The 26,203-nt window shown below is 41.1% G+C and overlaps 2 protein-coding genes across 41 annotated transcripts in view; one reads left to right on the top strand and one right to left on the bottom strand.

Annotated features, from left to right (window-relative positions):
- The window catches only part of znf740a (zinc finger protein 740a), a 34,832-nt gene extending 14,202 nt beyond the window's left edge, over positions 1-20,630 (top strand). For 11 of the 40 annotated variants that reach the window (XM_080424558.1, XM_080424587.1, XM_080424571.1 and 8 more), the window contains 17 exons: positions 532-615; positions 1,228-1,311; positions 1,648-1,731; positions 2,077-2,160; positions 2,932-3,015; positions 5,660-5,743; positions 6,149-6,232; positions 6,637-6,771; positions 7,589-7,672; positions 10,359-10,442; positions 11,505-11,588; positions 11,972-12,106; positions 12,912-12,995; positions 14,314-14,394; positions 15,012-15,095; positions 15,558-15,676; positions 16,172-20,630. In XM_080424558.1, coding sequence (XP_080280684.1) covers positions 532-615; positions 1,228-1,311; positions 1,648-1,731; positions 2,077-2,160; positions 2,932-3,015; positions 5,660-5,743; positions 6,149-6,232; positions 6,637-6,771; positions 7,589-7,672; positions 10,359-10,442; positions 11,505-11,588; positions 11,972-12,106; positions 12,912-12,995; positions 14,314-14,394; positions 15,012-15,095; positions 15,558-15,676; positions 16,172-16,345 — 1,652 coding nt within the window. In that variant the 3' untranslated portion in view covers positions 16,346-20,630. The remainder of the gene's footprint in view (positions 1-531; positions 616-1,227; positions 1,312-1,647; positions 1,732-2,076; positions 2,161-2,931; positions 3,016-5,659; positions 5,744-6,148; positions 6,233-6,636; positions 6,772-7,588; positions 7,673-10,358; positions 10,443-11,504; positions 11,589-11,971; positions 12,107-12,911; positions 12,996-14,313; positions 14,395-15,011; positions 15,096-15,557; positions 15,677-16,171) is intronic. The other 29 variants (XM_080424578.1, XM_080424565.1, XM_080424556.1 and 26 more) reach the window with 25 other exon arrangements.
- Positions 20,631-22,440: 1,810 nt separating this feature from the next.
- Positions 22,441-24,645, bottom strand: LOC308081821 (transmembrane and coiled-coil domain-containing protein 4-like; the record flags this gene model as incomplete). Its single annotated transcript, XM_080423444.1, has 1 exon — positions 22,441-24,645. The coding sequence occupies one exon, from the start codon at positions 24,643-24,645 to the stop codon at positions 22,441-22,443; it is 2,205 nt and encodes a 734-aa protein (XP_080279570.1).
- Between the last annotated feature and the right edge of the window lie 1,558 nt (positions 24,646-26,203).

Raw genomic sequence — 26,203 nt, 5'->3', positions numbered from 1 at the left:
GATTTTGTAATGCGTTTTAACGCGGCGATCAGACTAGAAGCTTTGAAAATGGAAGGCCACACTAGCCAGCAAACGTGCTGCTACCAAGCTTGCTGCCATGGCAGCCTAGAAAACAAAGTGAATGCATTGTACATTGAAGTTGAATTAAGTTCAACATTGCGCTCTACACAGACGCCACAGTGCTCCAGACAATTGTGAAGACTGTTGTTTGCGGTCTGAAATCATAGAAAACATTGGGAAATGAAGGGCTAGTGTTTCTAGTTTCAGCTTGTTAGTGTGATCGCCGTCTAAGCGTTTTGTTGTTATCTGGCTACTTGGCGTTGTCTTGTTTTAAAATATGCTTGGCACAAATCCTGTTGCATTTTTTCTCGATTTAGGCTTGATTGATACATTTTTATTTCTCATAACAAACGCTTTTAGAACATATAAGCCCCAGATTTTAGCTGTTTTTTAATGATGATTTGTGAATAATGCTTCCCCTCGATTTGAGTAAGAACATTCAGCTAATATTTGGATGCTTTGTGTATGTAGGGGTGAAGCCGTACGCTTGCTCCATGTGTGACATGAGATTCTTCCAACGTTATCATCTGGCGAGACACAGCCTCACACATACTGGTATGCTAGCTCACTGGACAGTTTGTGTTTGTTGTAGAGATGCTATGAAATGCTCTTAACCTAATCGGAAGCGTTTTTATATTAGATCAAAAATCTTGAAGGCAGTTGCAGTTAAGTTCTGAGAAAGTTTCTTCTTGTTGTTGTGGATACGCACACTGAGGCAGGGCAAAAAGTGAGAGAAATGGTTCAAGTTGGGCTTAACTTTAGCAACCTGTGTGTGCATATCCTGTATGCCAGGCCAGCAGCCCCAAAAAAAACACAATCATTGTGGTGCCAGCAATCTAAATATTCAAGGTTGGCAAGAAGTGTATCTGTGGGATACACGAATGTACTTGACTTGCCTCTCTTCCACTGAATGTCCTGTATCACTGTGTGTACCTACTAGTCTCCCAAAAACTCCTTTGAGTTACATTTAATTGGACTTACAATTGCCAAATTCCTGATCCTGCACATAACGTGACCACCGTGACCTTCCATAGAAGCATAGTGCGAGTCTCAGAGACCGATGCAGCTGATGATTAGATCACAAAGCAACCGTTAAATGTCAAGGTGCTGAAACAAATTTTTTTCCATGTCTCTATAGCTAATATCTTGATACTCTTATGTGTGTAGGGGTGAAGCCATACGCTTGCTCCATGTGTGACATGAGGTTTTTTCAACGCTACCACTTGGCAAGGCACAGTCTCACTCACACGGGTACGGGCTCAACCCCTTCTTTGCTACACTAGAGCCCAAATAATACCCTTTATGGGGCTGATATACAGCATTATGTATGTATGTATGTAGGCTGGCAGCATAACCGTTATGAGTCTGGCTGGTCTAAGTCCTCCGACCAATATGATTGATAGTGGCATTTAATATATTTTAACTTGTCTTTTTAAAATACATTCTGAATTTTAGTTGTCCCCCTATCAATCATGCCAATTCTTTTGGCATGTCGTCTTGCTGTATTTTAGTGAATGGGTGTATCCTGTTCCTTTTTGAGATACTTACATAGGTTGTTTGTGTGTGTGTGTGTGTGTGTGTGTGCAGGGGTGAAGCCATATGCTTGCTCCATGTGTGACATGAGGTTTTTCCAGAGATACCACCTGGCAAGACACAGCCTCACCCATACGGGTACGTGTCTCACCTGAGCGCCCTCTCACAATGTTGCTAACCAGGAGATCTACTGCCCTGGTTGTTGTATTATAAGGCAGTTTTGTGCCTGTGAGAGTATATTCACACGTAAAGATAATGTCTGATAACGACAACCACGATCCACACTCGGATTCATTTAAGATCATGATATATTTACAAGTAGCTCTCAGGGTAGAGATCACACGACATTGGAATCTAGGTGGAGCGTTACACAGAAATGGTCATGAAATTGAGTAAAATAAGTCAAATGTGTGCCAAAATGCTATGTTGTGTATATACAGCTCGTGAGAGCAGATACTAAAGTTTGGTACTGTATGCATTTAGGGGTGAAGCCATACGCTTGCTCCATGTGTGACATGCGGTTCTTCCAGCGTTACCATTTGGCAAGACACAGCCTCACCCATACTGGTATGCTTGTATTAATATTTACCCTCTCCCTGCAAAACCTTCCTCAAATGTACAACAATAGGGACATGATTTATTATTACTTGTCTCCAATGATACCTTGATATAAAATACCATTAGTTCCCCTTCACAGAAACAAAATAATGGAATTTTTGGCTTTGTTGGAAAACTGTCCACTTAACAAATGACTCTCTGAAATCTTTCTGTGACTTAACTGTTACTGTTGCAAACATAAAAAAAAAAAAAAAGCACATTACACTAAAAACACATTTAATGCGATTAAATTCAGACTTCAAATTTCTTTTTTGAAATATGCAGACGACAAGGCTCCAGATCTCAAAAATGCTCCCAATGTAATCAAAATGCCATCAGGCACAAACAAACACATGACCAGCTAAGTGGTCAACAAATTCTACATGTGTGGCATGAGGATAATGTGGTTACAGCATGAGCCCTTATTTCAATCCACCAGGTGGAGCTACACGGGTAAAAAATATATAAAATAATAAAGATTGGAGTCATTGATATCGTAAATGCTTTGATGTCTGAACGTTTCTGAGCATCGAAGGTTTTGGTGTAATGTCCTAAGCAAATAGCTGTATTAGTGCATGCAATTATTAACTGTTGTTTTAATGCTTTTTATTACATTCTTGCATGTAACTCACTAAAACGTCATTAGCATTTCCATTTTATTTTTATTTTGCTTTGATCACTGTTATTCAAACCCACCTAATCAAGTTGAAATGTAAGCTAATGTTCTTGTGCTCTGTTTAGGGGTGAAGCCATATGCCTGTACCATGTGTGACATGAGGTTTATTCAGCGTTACCAACTGGAGAGACACAGTCTCACTCATACGGGTATGTGTTCTCTGTTTGGGACCTCATTGTCCTCTTGTCTCTCATTCTTCTCCCTCCTCCTTCTGCTTGATCATGCATGAGCCCCCCAGTTGAATTCTGTACATGGCTGCATCAAACTCGAGTTTGTATTTCCTCCTCCTCCCGCTTTTTAATTTTGTTTTTCCACCCGTGCTTATGCTTGATTATTATAATTTGTTTTACTGCAAGAGCTTTATTATCTACAGAGAGGTCCCTAAGTACTTGAACAGCAACTTGCTTGTGAATTTAAAGCCCAGTCTTCCTTTTAAATTCAGTTAAGAACTAAAGTGCTTTTTGTACAAAACCAGAGTGTCGATTATTTGGACCGTTTTCCAAAGAGTCACAGAGAGTTTTCAAAGAGTCACTTTTCAATATGTAGTGACTTCTAGATCGTGTGCAAACAGACATTTCACCAGACTGACAGTATTTTAAAATCTTATGCATAGAGCCCATCGTCCGCGGTGATGTAGCTAGCCTTTAATTCTTTTACAGACGTGGTGGCGAGGAGAGTTATAGCCAAAGCAAAGTACCAGCTTGAATCCTCTTTACTTCTATGAAGATTCAGCTGCTTGGCTGTAACCGTGCGCTGCAAAATATAGTATATATTTGGCGAAAATACTTGGTAAACAAGAAATGAGGGATTACAACTTTGAATCATTATGATAGCTTCAAAATGTTCCCATAGTGTTCAATACGGTAATGTCTGAAACAGGGCCGGCTCTAGGATTTTCGTGGCCCTAAGCAAGATTTTTTTTGGTGCCCCCCCCCCCCCAAACACCCCCATTATAAAATCATTGTCATTTTTTATTGCATACTAAAATAATAACGCTAGTTTTTGGATAGGAGATACATGACATAATAACAATATGAAAGTTTTGGCCTCTAGTAGGATTGAAATAAAAAAATTGCAAAAGTAGCAGATCTACAAGCTCAAAACGCGTCGCTTGGCGTCGCGTTTCAAGCTTGCGCATCTAATCCTTTTGATGCGTTTGTGTGACGCTGTAGTATGATCAAGTATGGCATTAATTTACACAAAAAATACAACAACTACCCAACAGCAACCCATACAGCAACTATATCAAAAAGCAATGCCATTCTCGCCATTTAGTATGTGCAGCGATATTTACTAATAAAGTACTTAGACTACGTTTTTTAATATCTCAATTTCACAATAACCATGTAGAGACAAAACATGAATTATTGTTGCTACCCAAATACTTAAGGAGTTCACTGTATATGTTGGGATTTTACATCAGATTCTTAGAAAGGGTGTTTGCCCCAGATTAGTCAGTTTGATGTAGTGACCATTGTCGTTTATGTCACCAAAACCTTTAAACAAATGTTTAAAGATGTATATTTATCAATGTATATTTATCATTTCATCATAGTGAACGTTTTTGATGAAGAGTTTCAGGACAGTGTCAGACTCATTCAGATGGCTGTTTTTTAAGATCTCTAAATGTCTGTGCAAAGCTATGCTGAATCCTTTGTTTTGTGCAGAGATGTTTACCAACTGCCTAAAATTGTCTTGGCTCATGCGATCAGCGTGATTAAAAATTCAAGTTTCCCCTGTGCAAAAGTAAAACTGGAGCAGCTGTAGAGCGTCAAACTCCCGCCCACCACCAAAACATCACTGCCTACCTAGGAAGCCATTTGGAGAACAATGCGGTTTTACCTCCTGTTTGATTTACTCATATCTTCTTACAAACAAACAGTGGCACAAGATCACGCTCCCAATGATGTCTTTCACATATCAGACGATAAAATATGTTGTTTTATCCCCTGACTTATGATATTGTTGAAAAACAAAACAACGCTTACAATGCCTCAGTGTTTTTGCACCAACTGCAGACATACATTATTAAAGATTATGTAATTTACTACCAAATACCAATGATTAAAGATTATGTACGGTAATTTACTACAGATTGACTAAAAGACGAGACTAGAAACAGCGATCAGTGACATTAATTTGGCCTGTTGTGTAAATGGCTGTGTAGCTTTATAACCACAACACAAGTCTGGGGATTAAGAAGCATAATTCATGTCTTTCATCATGATACGTGAAACACAGTTTGGCATTGTCTGCTTTATAAGAGAAATGGCTTCTGAGGTCCAGTTGTGTTTTCGGGGGGTGGGCCAGACTTATAAAACGCTATAGTATACATATGAATGTTCATATTTATGGATAAAGGAGCGTGTTCGCATAGTGTGATAAAATGGAATGTGGCGTTCAGAACCAGTTGGCGTGTTCTCATTTGGCCTGATCGTGTGTCTAGAATTGAATTGGCCATTTGTCTAGCTCTATTTTGACGGGGATCGTCGAGGTAAATTACCTGCTACAGTTGTGATATGGATCTTGTGAATTTGAACATTGGCCGAATTTGAACTATTGCAATTATAGGCACCACTTCAATGAGATGTAAAAAATCAGTTTCTAATTGGAATAGGAGATACATTTTGACATGCTGGAAAATCCTCTGTTAAAAAGCGCTGATAAGTACAGCAAAACTTTACTAAGCTTATTAGTAAAGTTTAAAATTGATCATTTTTGGCAGTTGAGTCTTTCCTTTTTTTCCCCCTATTTCTTATTTTTTAATGCTAAAGTTGGTACTTCTGTGTGTAGGGGTGAAGCCGTACGCTTGCACCATGTGTGACAAGAGGTTTTTTCAGCGCTACCACCTGGCGAGACACAGCCTCACTCATATGGGTATGCGTCTGCCAATCTTACCCAGAACACAAGATTAGGATAATGTTGATATTTGCATACTTAATTTACTCTCTAAGTAATTGTATATTCATGTATAAATGATGGGCGAGACTTAATGAATGTTTAGCCTTTATTGCCACTAGATAACATCATCAGCTCATGTGATGTGTTGTGTAAGTGGATTTAAGATCTGTGACCCCTTTTTTGAGAATTTTAAACTTAATTTGAGACAAACAATCTTATTGACTGTTGTTACCCTGCAAGTCATTCCAGGGTGTGGAATTGGTTATTAACCACCCATATCAATTTAGCTATGATTTGTACTTTTGAAATAGGATTATTTAAAGGATTTTGTTCCCCCCCGAGTAACACAAAAAATAATACATTGATGCTCTGGTCGTTTAGGTGTGAAACCTTACGCTTGCACCATGTGTGACATGAGGTTTTTTCAACGTTACCACCTGGCAAGACACAGCCTCACTCATACGGGTATGGGTTCGTGCACCGTACCCATGACATTTAGTGTCAGTTAATGGATATTATGCTTTGATTTAGCCAGTGTATATTAAGTCTTTAGGCCTTTTCTAATTTAAGCTAAGAGAAACTACAAACAAGCACTTAGTGTGAATTCTTAACTAATTGATCTCCATTATTAATACATTATTAATCTGAAGTCAGTGTCTTTTGATATTTGGTCTTTGTTGGGGTCTAAAACATTTAAATGGATCAATATATTATACGTGGAAAATAATATTTAACTTAATTTCCCCCTTTTCTTCTGTGTGCATGAATTGGCATACGTGTGGTTAATAACCAATAGCTTTGGATTATTCATTCCTAAAGCAGGGTGGAATGAGGCTCAGTAATATAATATTGCTATACTCTGCGTTTAGGTGTGAAACCTTACGCATGCACCATGTGTGACAAGAGGTTTTTTCAGCGCTACCACCTGGCGAGACACAGCCTCACTCATATGGGTATGCCCACGCCCATCTTACCCATGCCACTGAGATCAGTGTGTACACAAGGTCAGCCAGTTTAGGCACATCAGCTCCTTTTTAACATGTTAACCATTGCAGCATTTTGCTTGGTCTAGCCTAGCCTAAGCCTATATATCATGCATTTATCTTAACCCATTAAGACCGGGAACGCATCTGTGTGTAATTTTTTTAATTTCTTTGGCTATTCAAAAATAGCAGATCTACAAGCTCATAGCGCGGCACCGAGTGCAGCGCTATGAGCTTGTAGATCTGCTATTTTTTGAGAAATCATGAAAGGTTGTGCAAATATTTTTTTTTTTCCCATTTTTTTTGGCGGACATTTGTAACTCAAATCTTTGTTTCTGGTGGTTCCTGGAACTAAATATTTTACAAATGTTCGCTTTAAAAAATATATAATCCAAGACTTTGCCACAAATTTTCACGATTTTTCAAAAATAGCAGATCTACAAGCTCATAGCGGCGCTATGAGCTTGTATGTCTGCTATTTTTGAATAGCCCAAAGAAATCTAAACATGACACACAGGTGCGTTCCCGGTCTTAATGGGTTAAATGGAACATATACTATAATCTATACAGCATTGTGACATCATCAGCTCATGTGATGTGTTTTAGTTGTGGACTAAAGAATTGATAAAAAACAGTTGGATGCTACTCTCAATTGGATTGGGGGATACAAATTTGTAATCAATCAAAAAAATCACTTAAATTGATCCGAAAGTGGTTAAACAACCCATCAATTCTGAATAGGAACATTTTATCAATGAAATATTATTGCATATTGATGGATTGTGAAGCACGAATATTAAAGCTTTTTAAAGTAATATCATGAATGCTCTGCGTTTAGGTGTGAAACCTTTTGCTTGTACCATGTGTGACATGAGGTTTGTTCAGCGTTACCACCTGTCAAGACACAGCCTCACTCATTCGGGTATGCGTCCATGCACCCAGCCCACCTCTTTATTTATTGTGACAGTTTGAGGGCCGTCTGTTTGGTAGCACAAGCGATGTATTTTCTATAACATAAGTTTAAATTAGGTAAGGCTTTTTTTTTTAAACTGCTAAAACACTAATAAACGAGGCCTTATTCTATATTTTTATTTTGTCAATGTCGCTAATGATTTTCAACCTGTACAAACAACATTGTGATTGGGATAAAATTGGTCCAATCATAATGGATGTATCTTAGTGACTGTTCGGGGGGGGGCATGGCCATTCACAGCGGGGCTGATCGCCGGCCCCCCTCCCTGGAAGTGCTGCTTGCAGCGTTCTCGAGCAGCGTGGTATGGCTGCATGCAGCGTTCTGCTGGAGAACCCGCTCATCCGATCCACCTCACCCTTTGACTCGGCTCACACTCCCTTGGGCCTTCAATACACCCAAGTCCAAGTGTGATGTCTGTCGGATGAACGGTTCTTGGGATATGTGAAGGGCAGTCAGACATGCATACATACAGAGACTCCATTGAATTTATATATGGATACAGCTGCATATCGTAATTCTATATTCAGTCACGTATCAAAGGTCTACAGGTTGGTTATGGCCTGTCTACCAGCGAATATTGTGTGTCAGTCATTTTGGCCCATTGCTTCTAAACACCTCAACTGGCTCAAGATTATACTTTATATATTTTTTAAACACACCTTCCCCTCATTGTTGGCTAAGCATAAACACACTTGGCCTTTCTCCCCCAGCCTCCTGCTGCAGATTTAGCCTTATACTGACAGGTTACTACACTACTGATTGATTAAATTACATTAGGCAGTGTTCTTCGTCTCAATTCAAACCCCTCCCTCACAGCCTTCCATTACGCTACGCTTGCAAGTACAGTAGAACCCTATTTATCTGAACGTCATTCGTCCAAAACTTAACGGTCCAACTGAACGTGGGTCCTTTTTGTCGTTAATGGCTGAAAAGAGCTTTCAGAAATGTGAAGCAAATGTGCATTTTAAGACTTTGGGCTCCCTGTTAAAGTGGGATGTGCTGTCCTGGGAGTATTGGATCAGTCGGCCTGTTGTGTATATAGTCAGCTGTTTGTCGAACTTAAGAACATTTTTAATGGCTCATTCAATGACCCTTTTGAATGCACTTGGATTGATCTACTCGAGCACTTTGGGCTTAATGCTTAATTTATACCCCCTTCGTATGGCAACGTATAAATCAGACTTAAAGTCAGTGAAATTTATACTCTAGCCTATTTCAGTCACTGAAATATAAATTTCACTGACAATACGTGAGCGAATTAAGTCAGCGGTTTCCCCACACATAGATGTTACCTGGGAAGTCTGCCCAGTAAGATTCCTTGGTGGTCAAATTTAGTTATATTTTATATTATAAAGGTTGAATTGGAACCTCCCACTGGAACCCATTGAGGCTCTCTCGTTTTTGATAAGAATTGTCGGTTGCTGGTAGTCGTGTTATAAAAGCCATAATACAGAGGTTATAAACACCACACATAGCTGTGATATAATCACTATTGGCCTCGCATATTATTGTTCTATCAAGTTTGTAACTTCATTTCATATTTCACTGTGATGACTACTGACGAGTTTATTCATTATTGCATTTACGGTATACAGGAGTAAAGCATGCATATCTACAATCTTCATGATGTAGAGTTGGAAGTAAAGTATCATCTACAAAAATAACACGTCGGCAGTTCATTTTCAACAGACATTAGGAATCCAGATGTTTGCGCTGTGTCACTGCTAAACTTGAACACGCATTGGATCACCTGGAGTTTTAACACCTGGAGTCTAGATCCCATAGATCAGAGGGTTGGTGTGACAGATGAGAGATTTCTAGGCAATGATTTGCTCAGGTTTCAGGTTCACTTTAGTGAACATCCTCCTTTCCCATGGGGTTCAGATAAACAAGGTTCTACTGTTGTCAGATCCACTGTGGTAATTATATACGTTAACCAAACAAAAACTAAATGGAACGAATAGTCTCGCGCTGTGAACACGGAACTTTGAACTACGTGGTATGTGAAGCAAACTACAGGGGAAACGAATACTGAATTTGAAACATTCACTGCTCTAGTTAACCCATTAAGACCGGGAACGCATCCGTGTCATTTTTAGATTTATTTGGCTGTTCAAAAACAAGTTCATAGCACTATGAGCTTGTATATCTGCTATTTTTTGAAAAATCATAAATTATTGCAAATCTTTTGAATATACATCTTTTTTTCATGTCGAGGACCCCCAAAATGATATTTATTTGGCCACGGACCCCCATCTCAAAAATATGTTGTTCCAGGGACCCCCCCAGAAGCAAAGATTTGAGTTAAAAATGTTCGCTTAAAAAATATATATATATTCAAAGATTTGCACACATTTTCACGATTGTTCTAAAATAGCAGATCTACCGCGCTATGAACTTGTAGATCTGCTATTTTTGAATAGCCCCAAAAAAATATAAAATGACAGATGCGTTCCCGGATTAACTGTTATAAGCAGTCTTATGAACACAATAAATGCCAGACGGTGCAGCAGGTCATCCTGTGCTGTCGACAGCGCTGCAACTCTCTTATTTATCTCTCTATTATTATGATGATGATGTTGTGGGTTGAGAGTTGTGATCTTTTTAATGCTAAAGTTGGTACTTCTGTGTGTAGGGGTGAAGCCGTACGCTTGCACCATGTGTGACAAGAGGTTTTTTCAGCGCCACCACCTGGCCAGACACAGCCTCACTCATATGGGTATGCGTCTGCCAATCTTAACCCAGAACACACAAGTTTAAAGATTAGGATACGTTAAATATTTGTATGCTTAATTTACTACTTTAAGTAATTGTATTCATTCATTCATGACTTAAATGATGGGTGAGACTTAAAGGGGTAGTACACCCAAAAAAAAGCTTTTTTTCCTATCGATTCGTCACCTCATGGAGACTTGAATTCATGGATATTTTCTTAGTTTTTGTCACATTCCTAAGCCAATAATTTGATAGGCTGCAATAATTTGTCTCATATCTGGCATAGAGGGGCGGGTTCAAAATCTGCGGAGAAAATTTCCGCCGGATCCTATTGGTTCACCGATCTGTCCGTCACCCCCCGCCCCGTCCCATGCCCCTCCTCCTCCTCCCCAATGTGTAGCATTGAGAGCCCTGACATCACAACATTTGGAGCGACGCCCACTGCACTCTGGTTGGTTGGGGAAATGAAACGCTTCCTATTCCAGTCGCGTCAATAGGCTGGTCCAGGCTCTTATTTTTTTTTAGCAAAACTAAAAAATAAAAGTCTGGAGATCGAGGCTAATAATTTGATGACCAGCGGACCGGTAGGCAGCGGTTCCGGTTGGAGTCACAAAGAGTCTCCTTTGTGTCTCCTACCGGAACTGCTGCCGGTCATCAAATTATTGTCTTAGGAATGCGACAACAACAACAAAAATATCCATGAATTCACGTCTCCATGGGGTGACTAATCCATAGGGAAAAAGTCATTTTGGGGGTGAATTATCCCTTTAACTTTTTGTGTTAAATGCCACTAGTCAACAGCTCATGTGATGTGTTGTGTAAGTGGACTTTAAGATCTGTGACCCCTTGTTTCAGAATTGTAACTTTTAATGTGAGACAAACAAATCGTATTGACTGTTGTTACCCTGCAAGTGACTCCAGGGTCTCTGAATTGGTTATTAACCACCCATATCAATTTAGCTATGATGATGATTTTGTACTCTAGATATAGAAATACTGAAGGATGTAGCTTTTTTCCCGGGGTAAGACGCAAAAAGAATAATACATTGATGCTCTGGTCGTTTAGGTGTGAAACCTTACGCTTGCACCATGTGTGACATGAGGTTTTTTCAACGTTACCACCTGGCAAGACACAGCCTCACTCATACGGGTATGGGTTCGTGCACCGTGCCCATGACATTTAGTGTCAGTTAATGGATGTTATGCCTTGATTTAGACAGTTTATAATTAGTATTTAGGCCTTTTCTAATTTAAGCTAAGAGAAACTACAAACAAGCACTTAGTGCGATTTCCTAGCTAGTTGAATGTAGTCGTTACTAATTCACAAGTAAATCTTAAAGTCACTGATTTGTTATGCAGTATGGTCTCAATATATTATACGAGGAAAATAATATTTTAACATAATTTCCCCCTTTCTTCTGTGTGCATGAATTGGCATACGTGTGGTTAATAACCAATAGCTTATGATTATTCATTCCTAAAGCAGGGGGGAATGAAGCTTAGTAATATAATATTGCTATACTCTGCGTTTAGGTGTGAAACCTTACGCATGCACCATGTGTGACAAGAGGTTTTTTCAGCGCTACCACCTGGCGAGACACAGCCTCACTCATATGGGTATGCCCACGCCCATCTTACCCATGCCACTGAGACCAATGTGTACACAAGGTCAGCCAGTTTAGGCACATCAGCTCCTTTTTTAACATGTTAACCATAGGGCATAGCAGTGGCGGCCATTTTCTGGTTCCACCCCAAAATAGTCAATGCATTTCTCCCATTGACATTTCCAAAAATATTTATATCAATTCATTTAAGCCTAGAATCAAGCCATCCAAGGTCCTGGTGAATCATGACCATAAAATGTTTGATTCTGTGAAAAAAACTTTTTTGAAAAAGGCAAAACAAAGGGTATTTATTAAATATAGTATATCATATAATTAAATATAAAATTAAAAGAAAATCACAGAAAAAAATGTTTTATGGTCATGATTCACCAGGACCTTGGATGGCTTGATTCTAGGCTTAAATTAATTGATATAAATACTTTTGGAAATGTCAATGGGAAAAATGCATTGACTATTCTTTGGGGTGGAACCAGAAAATGGCCGCCACTGCTATGCCCTATTCCAGCATTTTGCTTGGTCTAGCCTAGCCTAAGTCTATATCATGCATTATTATCTTAAATATGATAATATGATAATCTATACAGCATTGTGACATCATCAGCTCATGTGATGTGTTTTAGTTGTGGACTAAATGATTGATAAAACGGTTGGATGCTACTCTCAATTGGATTGGGGAATAATGATAACATTTGTAATCATCAGCTTGAATCAAATCGATTCCAAAGTGGTTAAACAACCCATCAATTCTGAATAGGAACATTTTAAATGATATTGCATATTATTGATGAACATGAAACGCATTTATATAAGAAGCTTTAAAAGTAATACATTGATGCTCTTGCGTTTAGGTGTGAAACCTTTTGCTTGTACCATGTGTGACATGAGGTTTGTTCAGCGTTACCACCTGTCAAGACACAGCCTCACTCATTCGGGTATGCGTCCATGCACCCAGCCCACCTCTTATTTTGTAGGGCATCAGCATTCACTCCTTTTTACTGTGACAGTTTGAGGGCCGTTTTGTGTTTGGCAGCACGAGCAACGTATTTTACATAACATTGTTTTCAAATACAGGTACAGATTTTTCCACTTAAAAATAAATGATTTCCCCCAGAATTGTTGGCACTCTGTTCAAAAGTAAACACTACACTTAACAGTCAGTTCCACTGTGTGGTAGTTAGTTGTTTTCTTACAAAGGACATACAGGGGTATTAAACAGATGAAAACATTACGTGTTAGAAGTCATCCATCATGGTCCAGTGAACACAGTAATACCAGATACTTTAGTGTATGACATCCATGCAACTCTGCTCTAGATGAATTTATGATACAATCCTGTGTACAAAAGACTAGACGCCGGCTACAGATTATGCTCCTGGAAGTCTGCAAAGTAAAGTCAACTTTTGTTGCACATTCATTTTAATATAGACCTTCATATACCAATGTTATCTGTACGTTGTCAGTGTATTTTTAGTTGAGAAGATCATTTCACATCGGGGCTTTAGTTAAAAGTTAACATTGTTGAGGGAAGTTAGGTGTGGGGGGGACTAGATTTTCACTCCTTTCATAGTTTAAATGGTTGAATTTTTACGATATTTGGGCGGGTATTCATAATTAGAGGTTTCACATCATGACCGTGATGTGAAAGACTTTCGTTTTTCAATTAAATGGAGCCTCCTAATGTTATATGAATTAATGCTACATGGTTCCAACTTAAAATTGATGCATCAATGTTTGTTTATTTTTTATATATCCCTACTTAGTAAGATTAAAACGGAACACAGCGTATATGAAAACATAAGTCATCACAAAAGGGGCTTTGTGACAGAGCTGTGGATGTTTGCAGAGCAGTCACCAGAGCTCTGCTGTAAAGTGCTTCGCATTAATTTTAAGAACATTGGAGACAAGTTGCCATGGAAATATAAATAATTTGCTGAAGTATGCTTTGGGCACTGCAGTTACTAATGCTGTTAACTGGGAGCAAACATAATGTAGAGATGGATAACATGGATAGATATGGCTTTGAACACCGTACATTTTGACCACCAAATTCCCAAAATGTTTAAGTTTAGGAAGTGTGCCAATAATACTAATGGGCAATTCATTCATGTATTTATTTGGAGGGATCGGTTTTAATGTCACTTGAAAGCTAATTCTGTGTAATCTAGTCAATGCCTAGGGTCTGTAGTTCCTTTGATTTCTGCGTTGAGATCATTTATTTTCTTTAATTCTGATTTTTTTTTATCCTACCAGAGAGCTCTGGAAACATACTAAACCATCACCACCTTGTTAAATTCAAACATCCTATTATCCTCGGTACTATAACCCCCCAAGGTAAATAATGGCAGAAAGATGTGTAAAGTACATTGATAGTTAGGAAGTTCTCTTCTAAGGATGTCATATATTCAGAGATGACGTGTAGTTAGTTTCCATTTCAAAATGTAGAACACTTAAAAATAGTGACTTTGATCAAATAAAAAGCAAAACTCGTGTCTGATGTATTCATGAGATGTGGACGTAAAACAATATTCAAGGTGGCGGCACTGAAATAGACCTGTTAGACATGAAGTGACATGAGGATTCTCGCGATTTGATGTTTCGCGCACATTGAGTAGGCGTGTTTTTCATATGTAGATGAATTTGCTAGCTTAGTACACCCTAAAGCTTTTTGCTTCGAAAGTGCTTTGCTTAGCTCCACATTATGTCCAATCCTATTTACGACAGTGAGAGAATCTTCTATTTAAAATGTGTGACACATTACATTGACTAACGTAACATGTCTGGAAAGCTGTATTCCAAAGTGGATCATAAGTAGGCATATTTTAAAAGTTAGAATGAGCTGTATCTCTACCATGATGACATTTAGTTCTAGTGTTAGACTGAGCTTGTCAGCTTTGATGTTGTGCTGTGTGGAGGTAGGGCTGGGCTAATATATTGCTCTGTGTGCATAGGGGTGAAGCCGTATGCTTGTTCCATGTGTGACATGAGATTTATTCAGCGTAACCACCTGGAGAGACACAGCCTCACTCATACGGGTATGCGTCCATTTACCGTACCCATATATATATATCACTGAGCAAGGCTCTTCTTGAAAATAATTGAAACAATGACAGGAAAACCAACGACAAACTCGAGTTTGGATTGTCAAGTCATTTGATGGGATGTTGAACCAGCCTCAAAATACCTTTTATAATTTTTCAGGGGCACCATGTTTGCGTAGATCTGGGATATGAAAATTTTTGAAATTCCACTCTGATCTACACATAATGAGTTGATGACAAAAGGCATACAAAATATATATATCAATTCTCTGCTGCTTGAAACTATACATTTGAAAATTGTTTTTACAGCTAGGGCGAGTGTTTTCATCTTTTTTTGTTGTAGATGTTGGAAATGTAATGGGTAAGAGGAAAATATTAGCACAAACAAATACTGCATGTTGACTTCGTGTGACGCTGAAAGTAATTTATTGACCATGTATTTGTGTGCTCTTTCAGGAGAGAAGCCATTTGCTTGTGACATGTGTGATATGAGGTTTATCCAGCGCTACCACCTGGAGAGACACAAGCGTGTCCATAGTGGAGAGAAGCCTTATCAGTGTGAACGATGCCAGCAGGTATGTAACAACATGTACTGACCAGGGTTATTATTATAGTTACCCGTAAAGCCTTTACCTGGAGCTACTACTGCCAGGGGCAACTGGGTTGACTGTAGTTAGATGTTTGCATGATTAATTCAGTGTCCACAGCTGTTGTATCATTTCGGGTATGTCAGTACATTTATTTAACATCGACGTTCTTTCCAGCGTTCAAAACCATATAGAAACACGAAAACTCAAAACAAAAAGCATAGACCTTTGTCTTCCTTGGTTTGACATATTTCGTTATTTGACGATCCAATGGAGTTTCCATTGGTTCAATATTTGTAAAACCCACACACAGACGTAAAGGGTGTTCAATAGCACTGATTTATATATATATTTTCTTAATACGTTGAAAAATTGAGATAGTTGGTTTCTGCCTGATAGCGACGAAATACCATAAGCTCTGAAACATAAATGTTTTGATTTAATGCAGAAGCTAACCATCTCCGACTTGTGTGTCTCTCAAAGAACTTTTCGCGAACAGACCGACTGCTGCGGCATCGACGGCTGTGCCAGGGTCGCGGCGTCGCCAAGGTGGAGAACCAGCCGTGCTGCGAACCGCGCCCCTACCCCCAGGAGCCCCCGCCCGCGCCCCCCACCTGGAGTCCACTGCATCCACCTCCGGGTCGCCTGGCCGTCTGACATTCCGCCTCCTCTCTCACACATCCTCCACCACATCTCCAGAGACAGGGCCAGGCCACAGGGCTCCTCTTCTACTCAGCTCTGTGCCCAGTGGCGTCACACCCAAGCACAGACTGATACCTTACAGCTGCAGTCTTGGGATTAACTAATGACAGAGGGACATTTGTGTTTTTGTTCTGTTGTATTTTACTGTATTTCCTTATTTTTTAAAAAGACTTCTCCGTGATAAACGGGAGTTCTGTTTTGTACTTAATCTATTTGTTTTATTTCCAGTTTTTCTTTCTTTTTATTTGCAAAAAAAAGTAATTATTGTTAAGATATATCTGCTTCTGGTGGTACTTTGGGGAAGGCCAGTGGTATTGTTTATCCTGAATCCTCTGCAGCAAAATGGGATTCATCTGTGATTTTCTTTTTTTATACATAGTGGCAAAAAGGAACGTATATGAACCTCCTGCAGATTAGTTTCTTTGTCGGTCATTTTGGATAAACGATTAACCATAAGTCAAGTGAGTTTAAGCGCAGTCTAAATCAATATAACTGTTGTACGCTTGCAAATAACGTAACGAGTAATGCCTGCCGTACAATGTGATCTAGGTTAGATTCGGGGTTCTAGTTACTTGGGTAAAGTGAACTTTATCAAAGAACAGGAAGCGATGATCTGGTCTTAAAACAGGACTGGAACCATAGGGGTGGATTTACTTTATAGGCAAAGAGACTACAGTTTTAATGATTTCTTTGTGTAAATAGTATAAAATGTAACTCATTCTTTAACTATAGGACTTATGTGGTGATCACATATTTTTGATACAAAATGGGCCAAAAACAAAGTCACGCTAGCAGGGAGTTCACATACTCTTCCTCCTCGCCAATGAACTGTAAAATGTGTAACGAGAGAGAGAGAGAGAGAGGGGGGGAGAAAAAATGTTTCATTGTTTTGTCAAAAGAAGAAACTGTAATGTCAGGCAGTGCGACGTTGATGTGAAAAAAAGACTTCCAAAAGTGTGACATGAGGAGTGCCAGCAGTTGACTTATAAAGCCTCATGCATGTTTTATACTTTGTTCTAGTGTCGTGTGACACTGTCTTAAAAGACCTGAGGCGATTCTTTAAAAAAATCAGAATCCTAACAGTTTTTTGAAAAAAAAATTTAAACATTTTTTTTTCCAAGATTTTTCAAAAATAGCAGATCTACAAGCTCATAGCGCGGCACTTGGTGCCACGCTATGAGCTTGTATATCTGCTATTTTTGAATAGCCAAAGAAATCTAAAGTGACACAGATGCGTTCCAGGTCTTAAGCATACGTGAGGCTTCATAGCTCTGCCAGGACAAATGTAAAGGCTTGGTCACAGAGATATCACCCTTGGGGTGATATCTCACCATGTACTGTGTCTTGTAGGATGCGCTGATGACTCAGGAAATGGTACAGGATGACGGCCTTATAGCAAGCCCCTGCCCCCCGCCCGCCCCGCCCACACCCTCTTACCAAGAGCTAGGCTATTGTACTTTAAACCGTATATGTACAGAGATCTACAGTACAATAGCAGATCATTGTCCCTCCCCTTTTTTTTCTCAGTTTGTCTATAGACCTTGGTTAAAAAAAAAAAAAAAAGTGCAAGTCGGCCGCTTCAAGTCCCATGACGTATGTACAGATTCTCACACTGTGAGAGTAGTGGGGGGTATACAAAATATTGTGGCCTTAGTGTGCTTTTTTTCTTTTTCTCTCTTCATTTGCCTTTTCCTTAACTAATTGTTTATTATTGTGGATCAGATATATTTACTAGGATGAGACACAGCCTTCTTCTTCGCGGGGTTATGTTTTTTTTTTTTTTTTTTTCCGAAAGCTGTCACGCTAATATAAAAGTTGATGGCTTCAAGTGGCGCTAAAACCAGACAAAGAAAAAAGAAATGCCCTCCTGTTGATGGAGGTTGTCTTTTTTTTTTTTTCAAACGATGAATTTTTGAGTTATTGTTACTGACGACGATGTAACACGTTCTGTAATCATTCATGAGCATTCATGAGCCACCATGTGAGAAGTCAATAGTGCTAACTTATTTCCCACTGCAGCGCGTCGTGGCTAGCTGCAGGCCATAGCAGAATCAACACTTTGTTCTTGACTCTGCTACACACTAACAATTGCCTTTTTTATCAGAATATTACGTGGTCTGGTGTGTATAATGGATGTCTGTTATGTTATCAGGCTTGGCCTTAAAACAAGTGCGGATACACAAATAATCATTGTAGTGCTAAATGATAATTGTTAATGAGCGGTTTTCTTTTTCCTATGATGAGCTTGGCTCATGCTGTGTTAAAGGTCTTTCATGGTCACAGTGAAATGGCAGCCGGTAGATTTGGGGGGCCACTTAGCTGTTTATAACTGAAGAATTTCTCACACTTGACCCTCCTGCGATTGTTGTGAGCTGTAAACCTGGTGAAGCTTAATATTGTATGATGGTGTACAATTCCAGAAGCCAAAATACAGATGAGAGATGATGGATGGGATGGAAAAAAAAACATCAGTTCAATTTTTCTGTAGGAAGATTTTCAGTCCTTTTAATTTCAAAGGCCTCTTTGATATTTTGGAATTTGACCTCGAGCGATGTTACTTGGAACAGTTTTACCTTTGATGCATTGAAAGACACCGTCTTTCAGTCTCTTAAGACAGTTTTTTCCTGTCTTGTCATAAAGAGTGGCCTCTTTGTCTCGTCATAGCCAGAATCGAGAGACTTTGTTGCGTCCCCTAATCTGTGATGGCATAGCAACGTTACAACCCATGTATTGACTACGTGGATTGCGCCAATGATTGATTTCTGGGCAATCGAGGGTTTTTATATTTTATGGAGATCAAATTAACATGAAGTTGTTACATGATGTATGAAGTTCACAAATTCATGGTTTATGAAACTGTCCTAATGTTGAACATTGATGTGGCATCATGGGGTAGATCTTTGGTTCTCTGGTTCCTAGCTTTTGAGAGACTTTGTTCAAATGATGTGAACGGTCAGTGCGTCGTGCTAATAACCGCAACAAGGTTTAACCTGAATTCTTAAGTCCTCGTTTTCAGATTTCAGGTCATATTCCAATGTAAGCTGTTCAACCCACTTTCAACATGTCGTCCCTATTTTGTTTGTCATTATAGGTGAAGTTTTTTTTCCAAAAAAGAGCTGATCTACAAGCTCGCAATGTGTCGCGATGCGACACTTTGTGAGCTTGTAGGTTGGCTGTTTTTGAAGATTTCAGAACGGGGCGCAAGTGGATATGTATATGATTTGACAGTTCAAGTGTGCGTAGAAATCTAATGTTACTGTTCAGATTCAAGTGACTTGGTGTAAACATTGTGAAAACCGTAAGTAGTTTGAAGGGCCAGGTTTGAGAGATGCATCGTACCATATGCTAATGCCAATGCCGCTAACATGATCACACACCACAGTGGCTAAAGGGCAATATATAGTTGACTTCACCTGTTAAATCCCTAACAGTTTTTTATTTTATTTTGTTTTTTGTTTTGTTTTTTAAGTATTGTTATCAATCTCATTGTTAAAATGCAATAGAATCCTTGAGTCTCAGATCATTGGTTAAAATACGATGAGATTTAATTTTTCAGACAAAAGAAAAATACGGGGAAAAAAGGAAAGTGTTTCTGTCTGAGAAGTTGTTTCTCTGTCACGTTTTTTTGACGATCGTTTCAAGGACCTTTTTTTATTCTGAAATTGTAAACACTGGAGTGAAAGGAAAAAAAAAACAAAAGACAAAAAAAAGAGATATGGATATTTTTCCTTCAGACTGTGCTAGATTTTAGGTTTTAGACGGAGCCGATTCTCATCTTGACAGAGAAGGTGGACAGAATTTGGATCAGTGCAGTTGAGAGCCCACTACGTTCAGTAATTTTAAAACATTAGACACCGTAGTACTACCAAAAAAAAAAAAGTTATTTTTATTTTTTATTATAAAGTCCCTGGTATTTGTAGTGAATTATATTGATAATGGTATTAGGTAAAGCAACAGCATAACAGTAGCTATCACAGAATTAGTTGTTTTTTTATTTTATTAGTCTTGCATGCAGAGTTATGGTCCTCAGTTAAGACAGGATCTTGATATTGATTATTTTTTTGTGTAGGCGAAAAATGAGTGCATACGAATAACTTCCTAAAAATGTTACATTGATTATTGTAAAAATGGGCTAACTAATATGTACCCTTGTGATCCAATTAGTTACAACTGTATTGAATTGAGAGGAGAGGCTTCTTACTATTATGCTGAAATAAAATAATTTGTAAAAGATATATAATTTTTTTGTTATGGTTGATTTGACTGTTCAGCCACTTTCAACCTGGTGTCCTGGGCATGTCATGCCACTTTCTTTTTTTTTAAATGGGGCTTAAAGGACAAGAACACTTTAGTTGTGGTTGTGTAGTGCCATGGTGTAACTCCCAAGGTTGGCGAGACATAAAAAATAATTGCTCCATTGATTAGAAATTGATGATTCAAAATTAGCTCCTCATTGACTTACATTGTACGGTGAAACAGCTCTCAAAGTCACTCTTTCAGCCCGTTAACAATCACAAACAAAGCCAATTTTGACAATGTAGAACATCACCAAACCTAGTACTTTTTGTTTGTTTTTTAAATAACAACTTCCTGTTGATTTAGCCATTTGTAGATCCAGATCCGCGGATCCGCTCTGGGTTTTCTTAACAAGAATGGCAAAATTAACAGGAAGTTGAAATTTGTATTTAAAAAACGGGCTAAAAGAGAGACTTAAAGCTGTTTTACCGTACAATGTAAATCAATGAGGAGCTAATTTTGAATAATCAATTTCTAATCAATGGAGCTTTTTTATTTACATTTCTCGCCCCCACCCTTTGGAGTTACATCATGGCAATACACAGCCCAAACCTCTAGTAAGTGTTTTTGCTCTCTAAGTGGTTAGTTGTATTTTTTTCTGAATTGAGAATGAGTCTAGAATGAATTTATTAAAAGGTTATATGAAGCCTCCCCCTGGCCAGCCGGGGCGCCTGATGGAGGGGAAAGGAACTGGTTGGAATAACGTGTGTTCCTTCCACGCGCTACGTCTACCAGGGAACCTCCCCCTGTCAGGTGATAAGAAGCGTGGGAAATCGTGGGATAAAAAATATTTAGAAAAAAAGGTTACATGAAGTAAGACTACTAATGGAATGACACCGTTTAACAGTAAGTGATGTAGTTGTCTCTGGGGATGACGGTGGACAGAATTCTTATTAAAATGCCACTTTTGACATTAGAAATAAGTTGTGGTTGATGTGACATCGTCAAGCATCGCAGCGTACTTCCCTGTGACATCACATCCTGTCCACGGGCTTGATGCCCAGGATGTGGACGCCTTTGGCCATGACAGCTGCTGTAGCTTTACACAGCAACATCCTGGACATGTTGACCTTCACCACCTCACCTGTCTGCCTGTCCTTCTCCACGCAGCAGCAGGTGGCGTAGAACTTGGTGAAGGTGGTTGCCAGTTCGTACAGGTATTCATCACACAATGTGTGGAGCAGCAGGTCATCCAGGATCTTGTGCAGGATCTCAGGGAAGCGCAGGATGCATTTGCCCAGCTTCCACTCCTTGTCGTGGTCCAACACCATCTCTGTGGTCCTCGCCGCCTCCCTCAGGCTGGCCTCATTCAGGCCGGCCAGACGAGCTATGGACCTGATATGTGTGAACGCATACAGCAGGTACGCTGCTGTCTTTCCTCGGTCTTCCAGCATCTTATCAAAGGAGAACACGTAGTCGTTCACCCTGTGACAGGTCTGCGTATTTGATGCAATCAAACACCACAGAGCGCTGAGCTTTGCGCAGCTCGCCATTCGGTCAGCAGCTCATCATGTCCTTTCTCTTTCAGTTTGTCCACGGACCTTCCATTTTTTAAATTATTTTTTTATTGTGAAGTAGCTGACCTACAAGCTCACAATGTGTCACGTCACGACACGTTGTAGGTCATAGGTCAGTAATTTCCGGCATTTTCTTTTTATTGCCATACCTCCCTTTTCAAGGCTGATTCTGGTTATTATTGGAACGTAAACAAAAACAACAATCACAGAACCTCAGGGTTCTGGAAGGTTCTGGGTTTATCCTTCGTAGTTGAAAAGAGAGAGCCATGAGCTGGTGGCCTCTTCTGCACCATCAGATGCTTCCTTTTCAGCTGAATCGTCTGCATCATTCAGGGAGTCCAGCGTATCACAAATATCAGGGATATCCCATCCGTTGCTCACTCCCTCTGCTTCCTCCTTCACCTCTCTGTGTTCTCTGTCGCCTTGTGTGCCAGTCCCACCCATTCCTCCTTGTGTGCCAGTCTCACCGGTTCCTCCTTGTGTGCCAGTCTCACCGGTTCCTCCTTGTGTGCCAGTCTCACAGGTTCCTTCTTGTGTGCCTGTCTCACCCATTCCTACTGAGCTACATGCAACGGAGGATTGCTTCTCAGGGACTTGCTCCTCGAGGCAGTCATCATCGGGGATGTGGGCTTTTCCCTCTGTTATCGTCACTGTCTGAGGAAGAAGACCCTCTGTTACTGTCTGAGGAAGAAGACCCTCTGTTATCGTCACTGTCTGAGGAACAAGACCCTCTGTTATCGTCACTGTCTGAGGAACAAGACCCTCTGTTATCGTCACTGTCTGAGGAAGAAGACCCTCTGTTATCGTTACTGTCTGAGGAAGACCACCGGAGGCCAAAGAAGCTCCCGGGACTCCTCCACCGGTGGGCACACCCGCCGCCACCAAGATGGCGTCCATGTGACGCATGTAGTCCAAGTGTCCTTTCACCACGGAGGAGAGATCCACGTTGACGATGCGTTGGTCCTCTACGTTGACCGGCTGTAGCCCGGCGACGGACAGCTGCGCGGCCGAGCCTCGGTACAAGAACCCCAGGAGCCAGTCTCCGCCGCAGTAGCCGTTCACTATCTTGCCCGCCACCACTTTGGACATCCTCTCCCACGCCTTCTTGGAGCCTTCGACAGGAGCCCCCAACAGAACCACATCCTCCACTATACCTACGCTGCCTGGCTCGTTGGCAAGCTCCTGCAAGCAGAAGTAGATTACCCTGGCTCCCAGACTGAAGCCAATGAGACTGACAGGACGCTTCCCCTGATGCCTGCTTCTGAGGACGTGGGCCAGGTGTTTGCCCACCTCCGCCGAGCGGCTGAGACAGACGGACCAGGGGTTGTCGATGACGCCGGCCACCGCCAGCATCGACGCCGGCCACGTCAACGCCGCCATGACGCCCGCCAGGACGGTATACTTCAGGGCCTCCTGGGCCACCATGCTGACCAGGCCATCCAGCACGGAGGTCATGGCGGACCCCAGGTCTCTGAGGAAGCGGGACTCCCACACCAGGCAGTACTGTTCACCAGAACCATCTCCCAGGCTGCACCACGGGGCCCGGAACGAGTTGTATCTGCTGCTGCTGCTGCAGAGCCAGCCGGTCACCGCTATGGTGAGGTGAAGGTGCTTCTCAGAACTCAGGGGCAGGAACTCAAACTCCTCTATGGCTCCCACGCGGTTATTCATCTTGTAACCGGTCAATCCGGCTCCTGCCGCTCCGAACAGGGAAGCCATGACGGCGATGCCGGCGGCCGAGCCCAGAGCGGCGGCCCCTCCTGCCCCCAGCACCGCGGCCGCCCCCGCCGCCACCAGAGGCGCCGCCAGTCCGCCCGTCACTCCGATCACGGTTCCGCCCCCCACGGCGGCGAGGCCGACGAGGAGGTAACGTCGGAACCTTCGTCCTCTCTCCCTTTTCAGCCTCCGAGATGACTCCTCTTGGCTCTCCTCGACCGCCTCCCTGAGCCTCTCTCCCAGGGTGTCCTCGTACTCCTCCAGTCGCTGGGGAGACACTCGCAGCAGACAGCAGACGTGTCGGATCAGAACCCTGGCTCTGGCGTCGTACTGACCGTCCCTGACAGAGAAAGACACCAGGTCCTGTACGATTGGCGTCGCCCCGGCACCCAGCAGCAGCGGTTCGGTCTGGAGGATGGAGTGGAAGGTATCAGAACCCTCAGAGCCCAGGCCCGACAGGAAGGCCCTCATGGCGGGCATGACCGACCCGTCCAGGCTCAGCCAGCTCACCACCAGGTCCTCCAGGTACCGTTCTCGAAACGTTCTGTTTTCAGGCCCACCAAACAGGCGACCCAAGGAAACGGCACACAGTGCAGCATAGGCAAAGCGCCCCGGTTCCGACAGCTGTCTGCCAATCATCTGGCTGCCGGGCTGCGATGCCGACCCTCCTCCTCCTGGGTCTTTTGGAGTGAAGTTTCTTTCTGTGTTTGTCTCTTTTTCATCCATGTCGTCGGTGGTTTGTCACTTCTTCTGCACAGTGTTGTTTTCAACTTCGTCATGACCTGAAGTCTCCTGCATCCGCTAAGGAACAGAGCTGTGCTCAAGGCTGTAAACCAAACGTTCACTGATGCCTCAGTTGTTGTATTTCGATGTTGTAAGTGGTGTCGCTTGCCAAAAAACAACCCATCTGCTTGTATAAACTTCATGGCCACGTCACGTGTGACGTCACACGCGTCATCACACAATACATGCAACGTCTGTATCTATCTTTACTGCTGTGTTGTGGGCTGTGATAGATGTCTCCCCCGAAACGTCTCCCCCCAAACGTACAGTCAGGAACACGGTTTCCAGATTGTGCGAGAGAAATAAGTAGCCAGGTCTATGAAAACAAGCCCACTATTAGCGACTATTACGGGCCATAAAGCATTTTAAACCTATATTCGTCGGCTGTTTGAAAATAGCAGATCTACAAGCTCACAACGTGTCGACGCGTTGTGAGCGTGTAGATCTGGGGCCATGGACAAATCACAAATGCATATGCAATGTGGGGGTCCTTGACATGAAAATGTTTGAGAACCACTGGTTTGAACAACATTATGAAACAAGCCCAAATAAGAAACTATTTACAAACGAGCCCAAAAAACCTCAACCCACAACTACCAATATTTACAAGCAACTTTACAGAGAAACAAGCCCAAAGTCGCTTATAATAAGCAGACCTGGCAACACTGTGACTGAGTAAAAGTGTCGTTTCCTCTGCCATCCTAACCAGTGTTGCCAGATGTCGCGAGAGAAACAAGCGACTAGGTCTATGAAAACAAGCCCAAAATAATTAAGCGACTAGGCTGTTTGAAAATCGCAGAAGTACAACAGGCTATATTAAGTACAAATTACAAAGTACATTTACTTTTTAATATCAATGTATTGCTGCATTAAAATTTCGACCTAAAGAAATAGCAGACCTACAAGCATAAAAGGGACTGACAGCAGAGATCTCCATGGGAAGGGACACTGGTAAACAGATAGATACAGAGATCTCCATATATGAGCACAAAAGGGACACAAATAGTTAGATGTGTTGTTTTTGATTCATCCAAAAAATGCTGCTGCTAATGATGATGATCAACACCGATTTGCTATACGCCCATATATGGGCATATCGGACGGATCATCGGCGGTGCGATGTGACGGTTGCGTAGCGGCCCAAAAGTTTAAGAATTTCCCCCCAAAAAAAATCCATAATTTTCATTTCAAAAGGAGTGAAAAAAGCAGATCTGCTAACACAATTTATCGCCTAGTGATGCATTGTGAGCTTGTAAGTTGGCTATTTTTACTATTTCTGAAAAAGGATATAAGTGATTAAATATCGTCTCTGTCAGGTGGAAACCTCATGTCCAAAACTGATACTTTTCAGGATTCAAATTCAAAAATAGCAGATCGACAAGCTCAAAACCGTCGCTCGCTTCCCACCGCGTTTTGAGCTTGCAGATCTGCTACTTTTGATACTTTTGTGTGACGCTGTAGTATGATCAAGTGGGGCGTTAATTTACGGGAAAAAACTAAA

Source organism: Gymnoscopelus braueri (assembly GCF_963280865.1).
Source record: "Gymnoscopelus braueri genome assembly, chromosome: 3".
Lineage (NCBI taxonomy): Eukaryota > Metazoa > Chordata > Actinopteri > Myctophiformes > Myctophidae > Gymnoscopelus > Gymnoscopelus braueri.
Note: the sequence above shows the minus strand (reverse complement) of the source record. Positions and strands in the feature narration are given on the sequence as shown.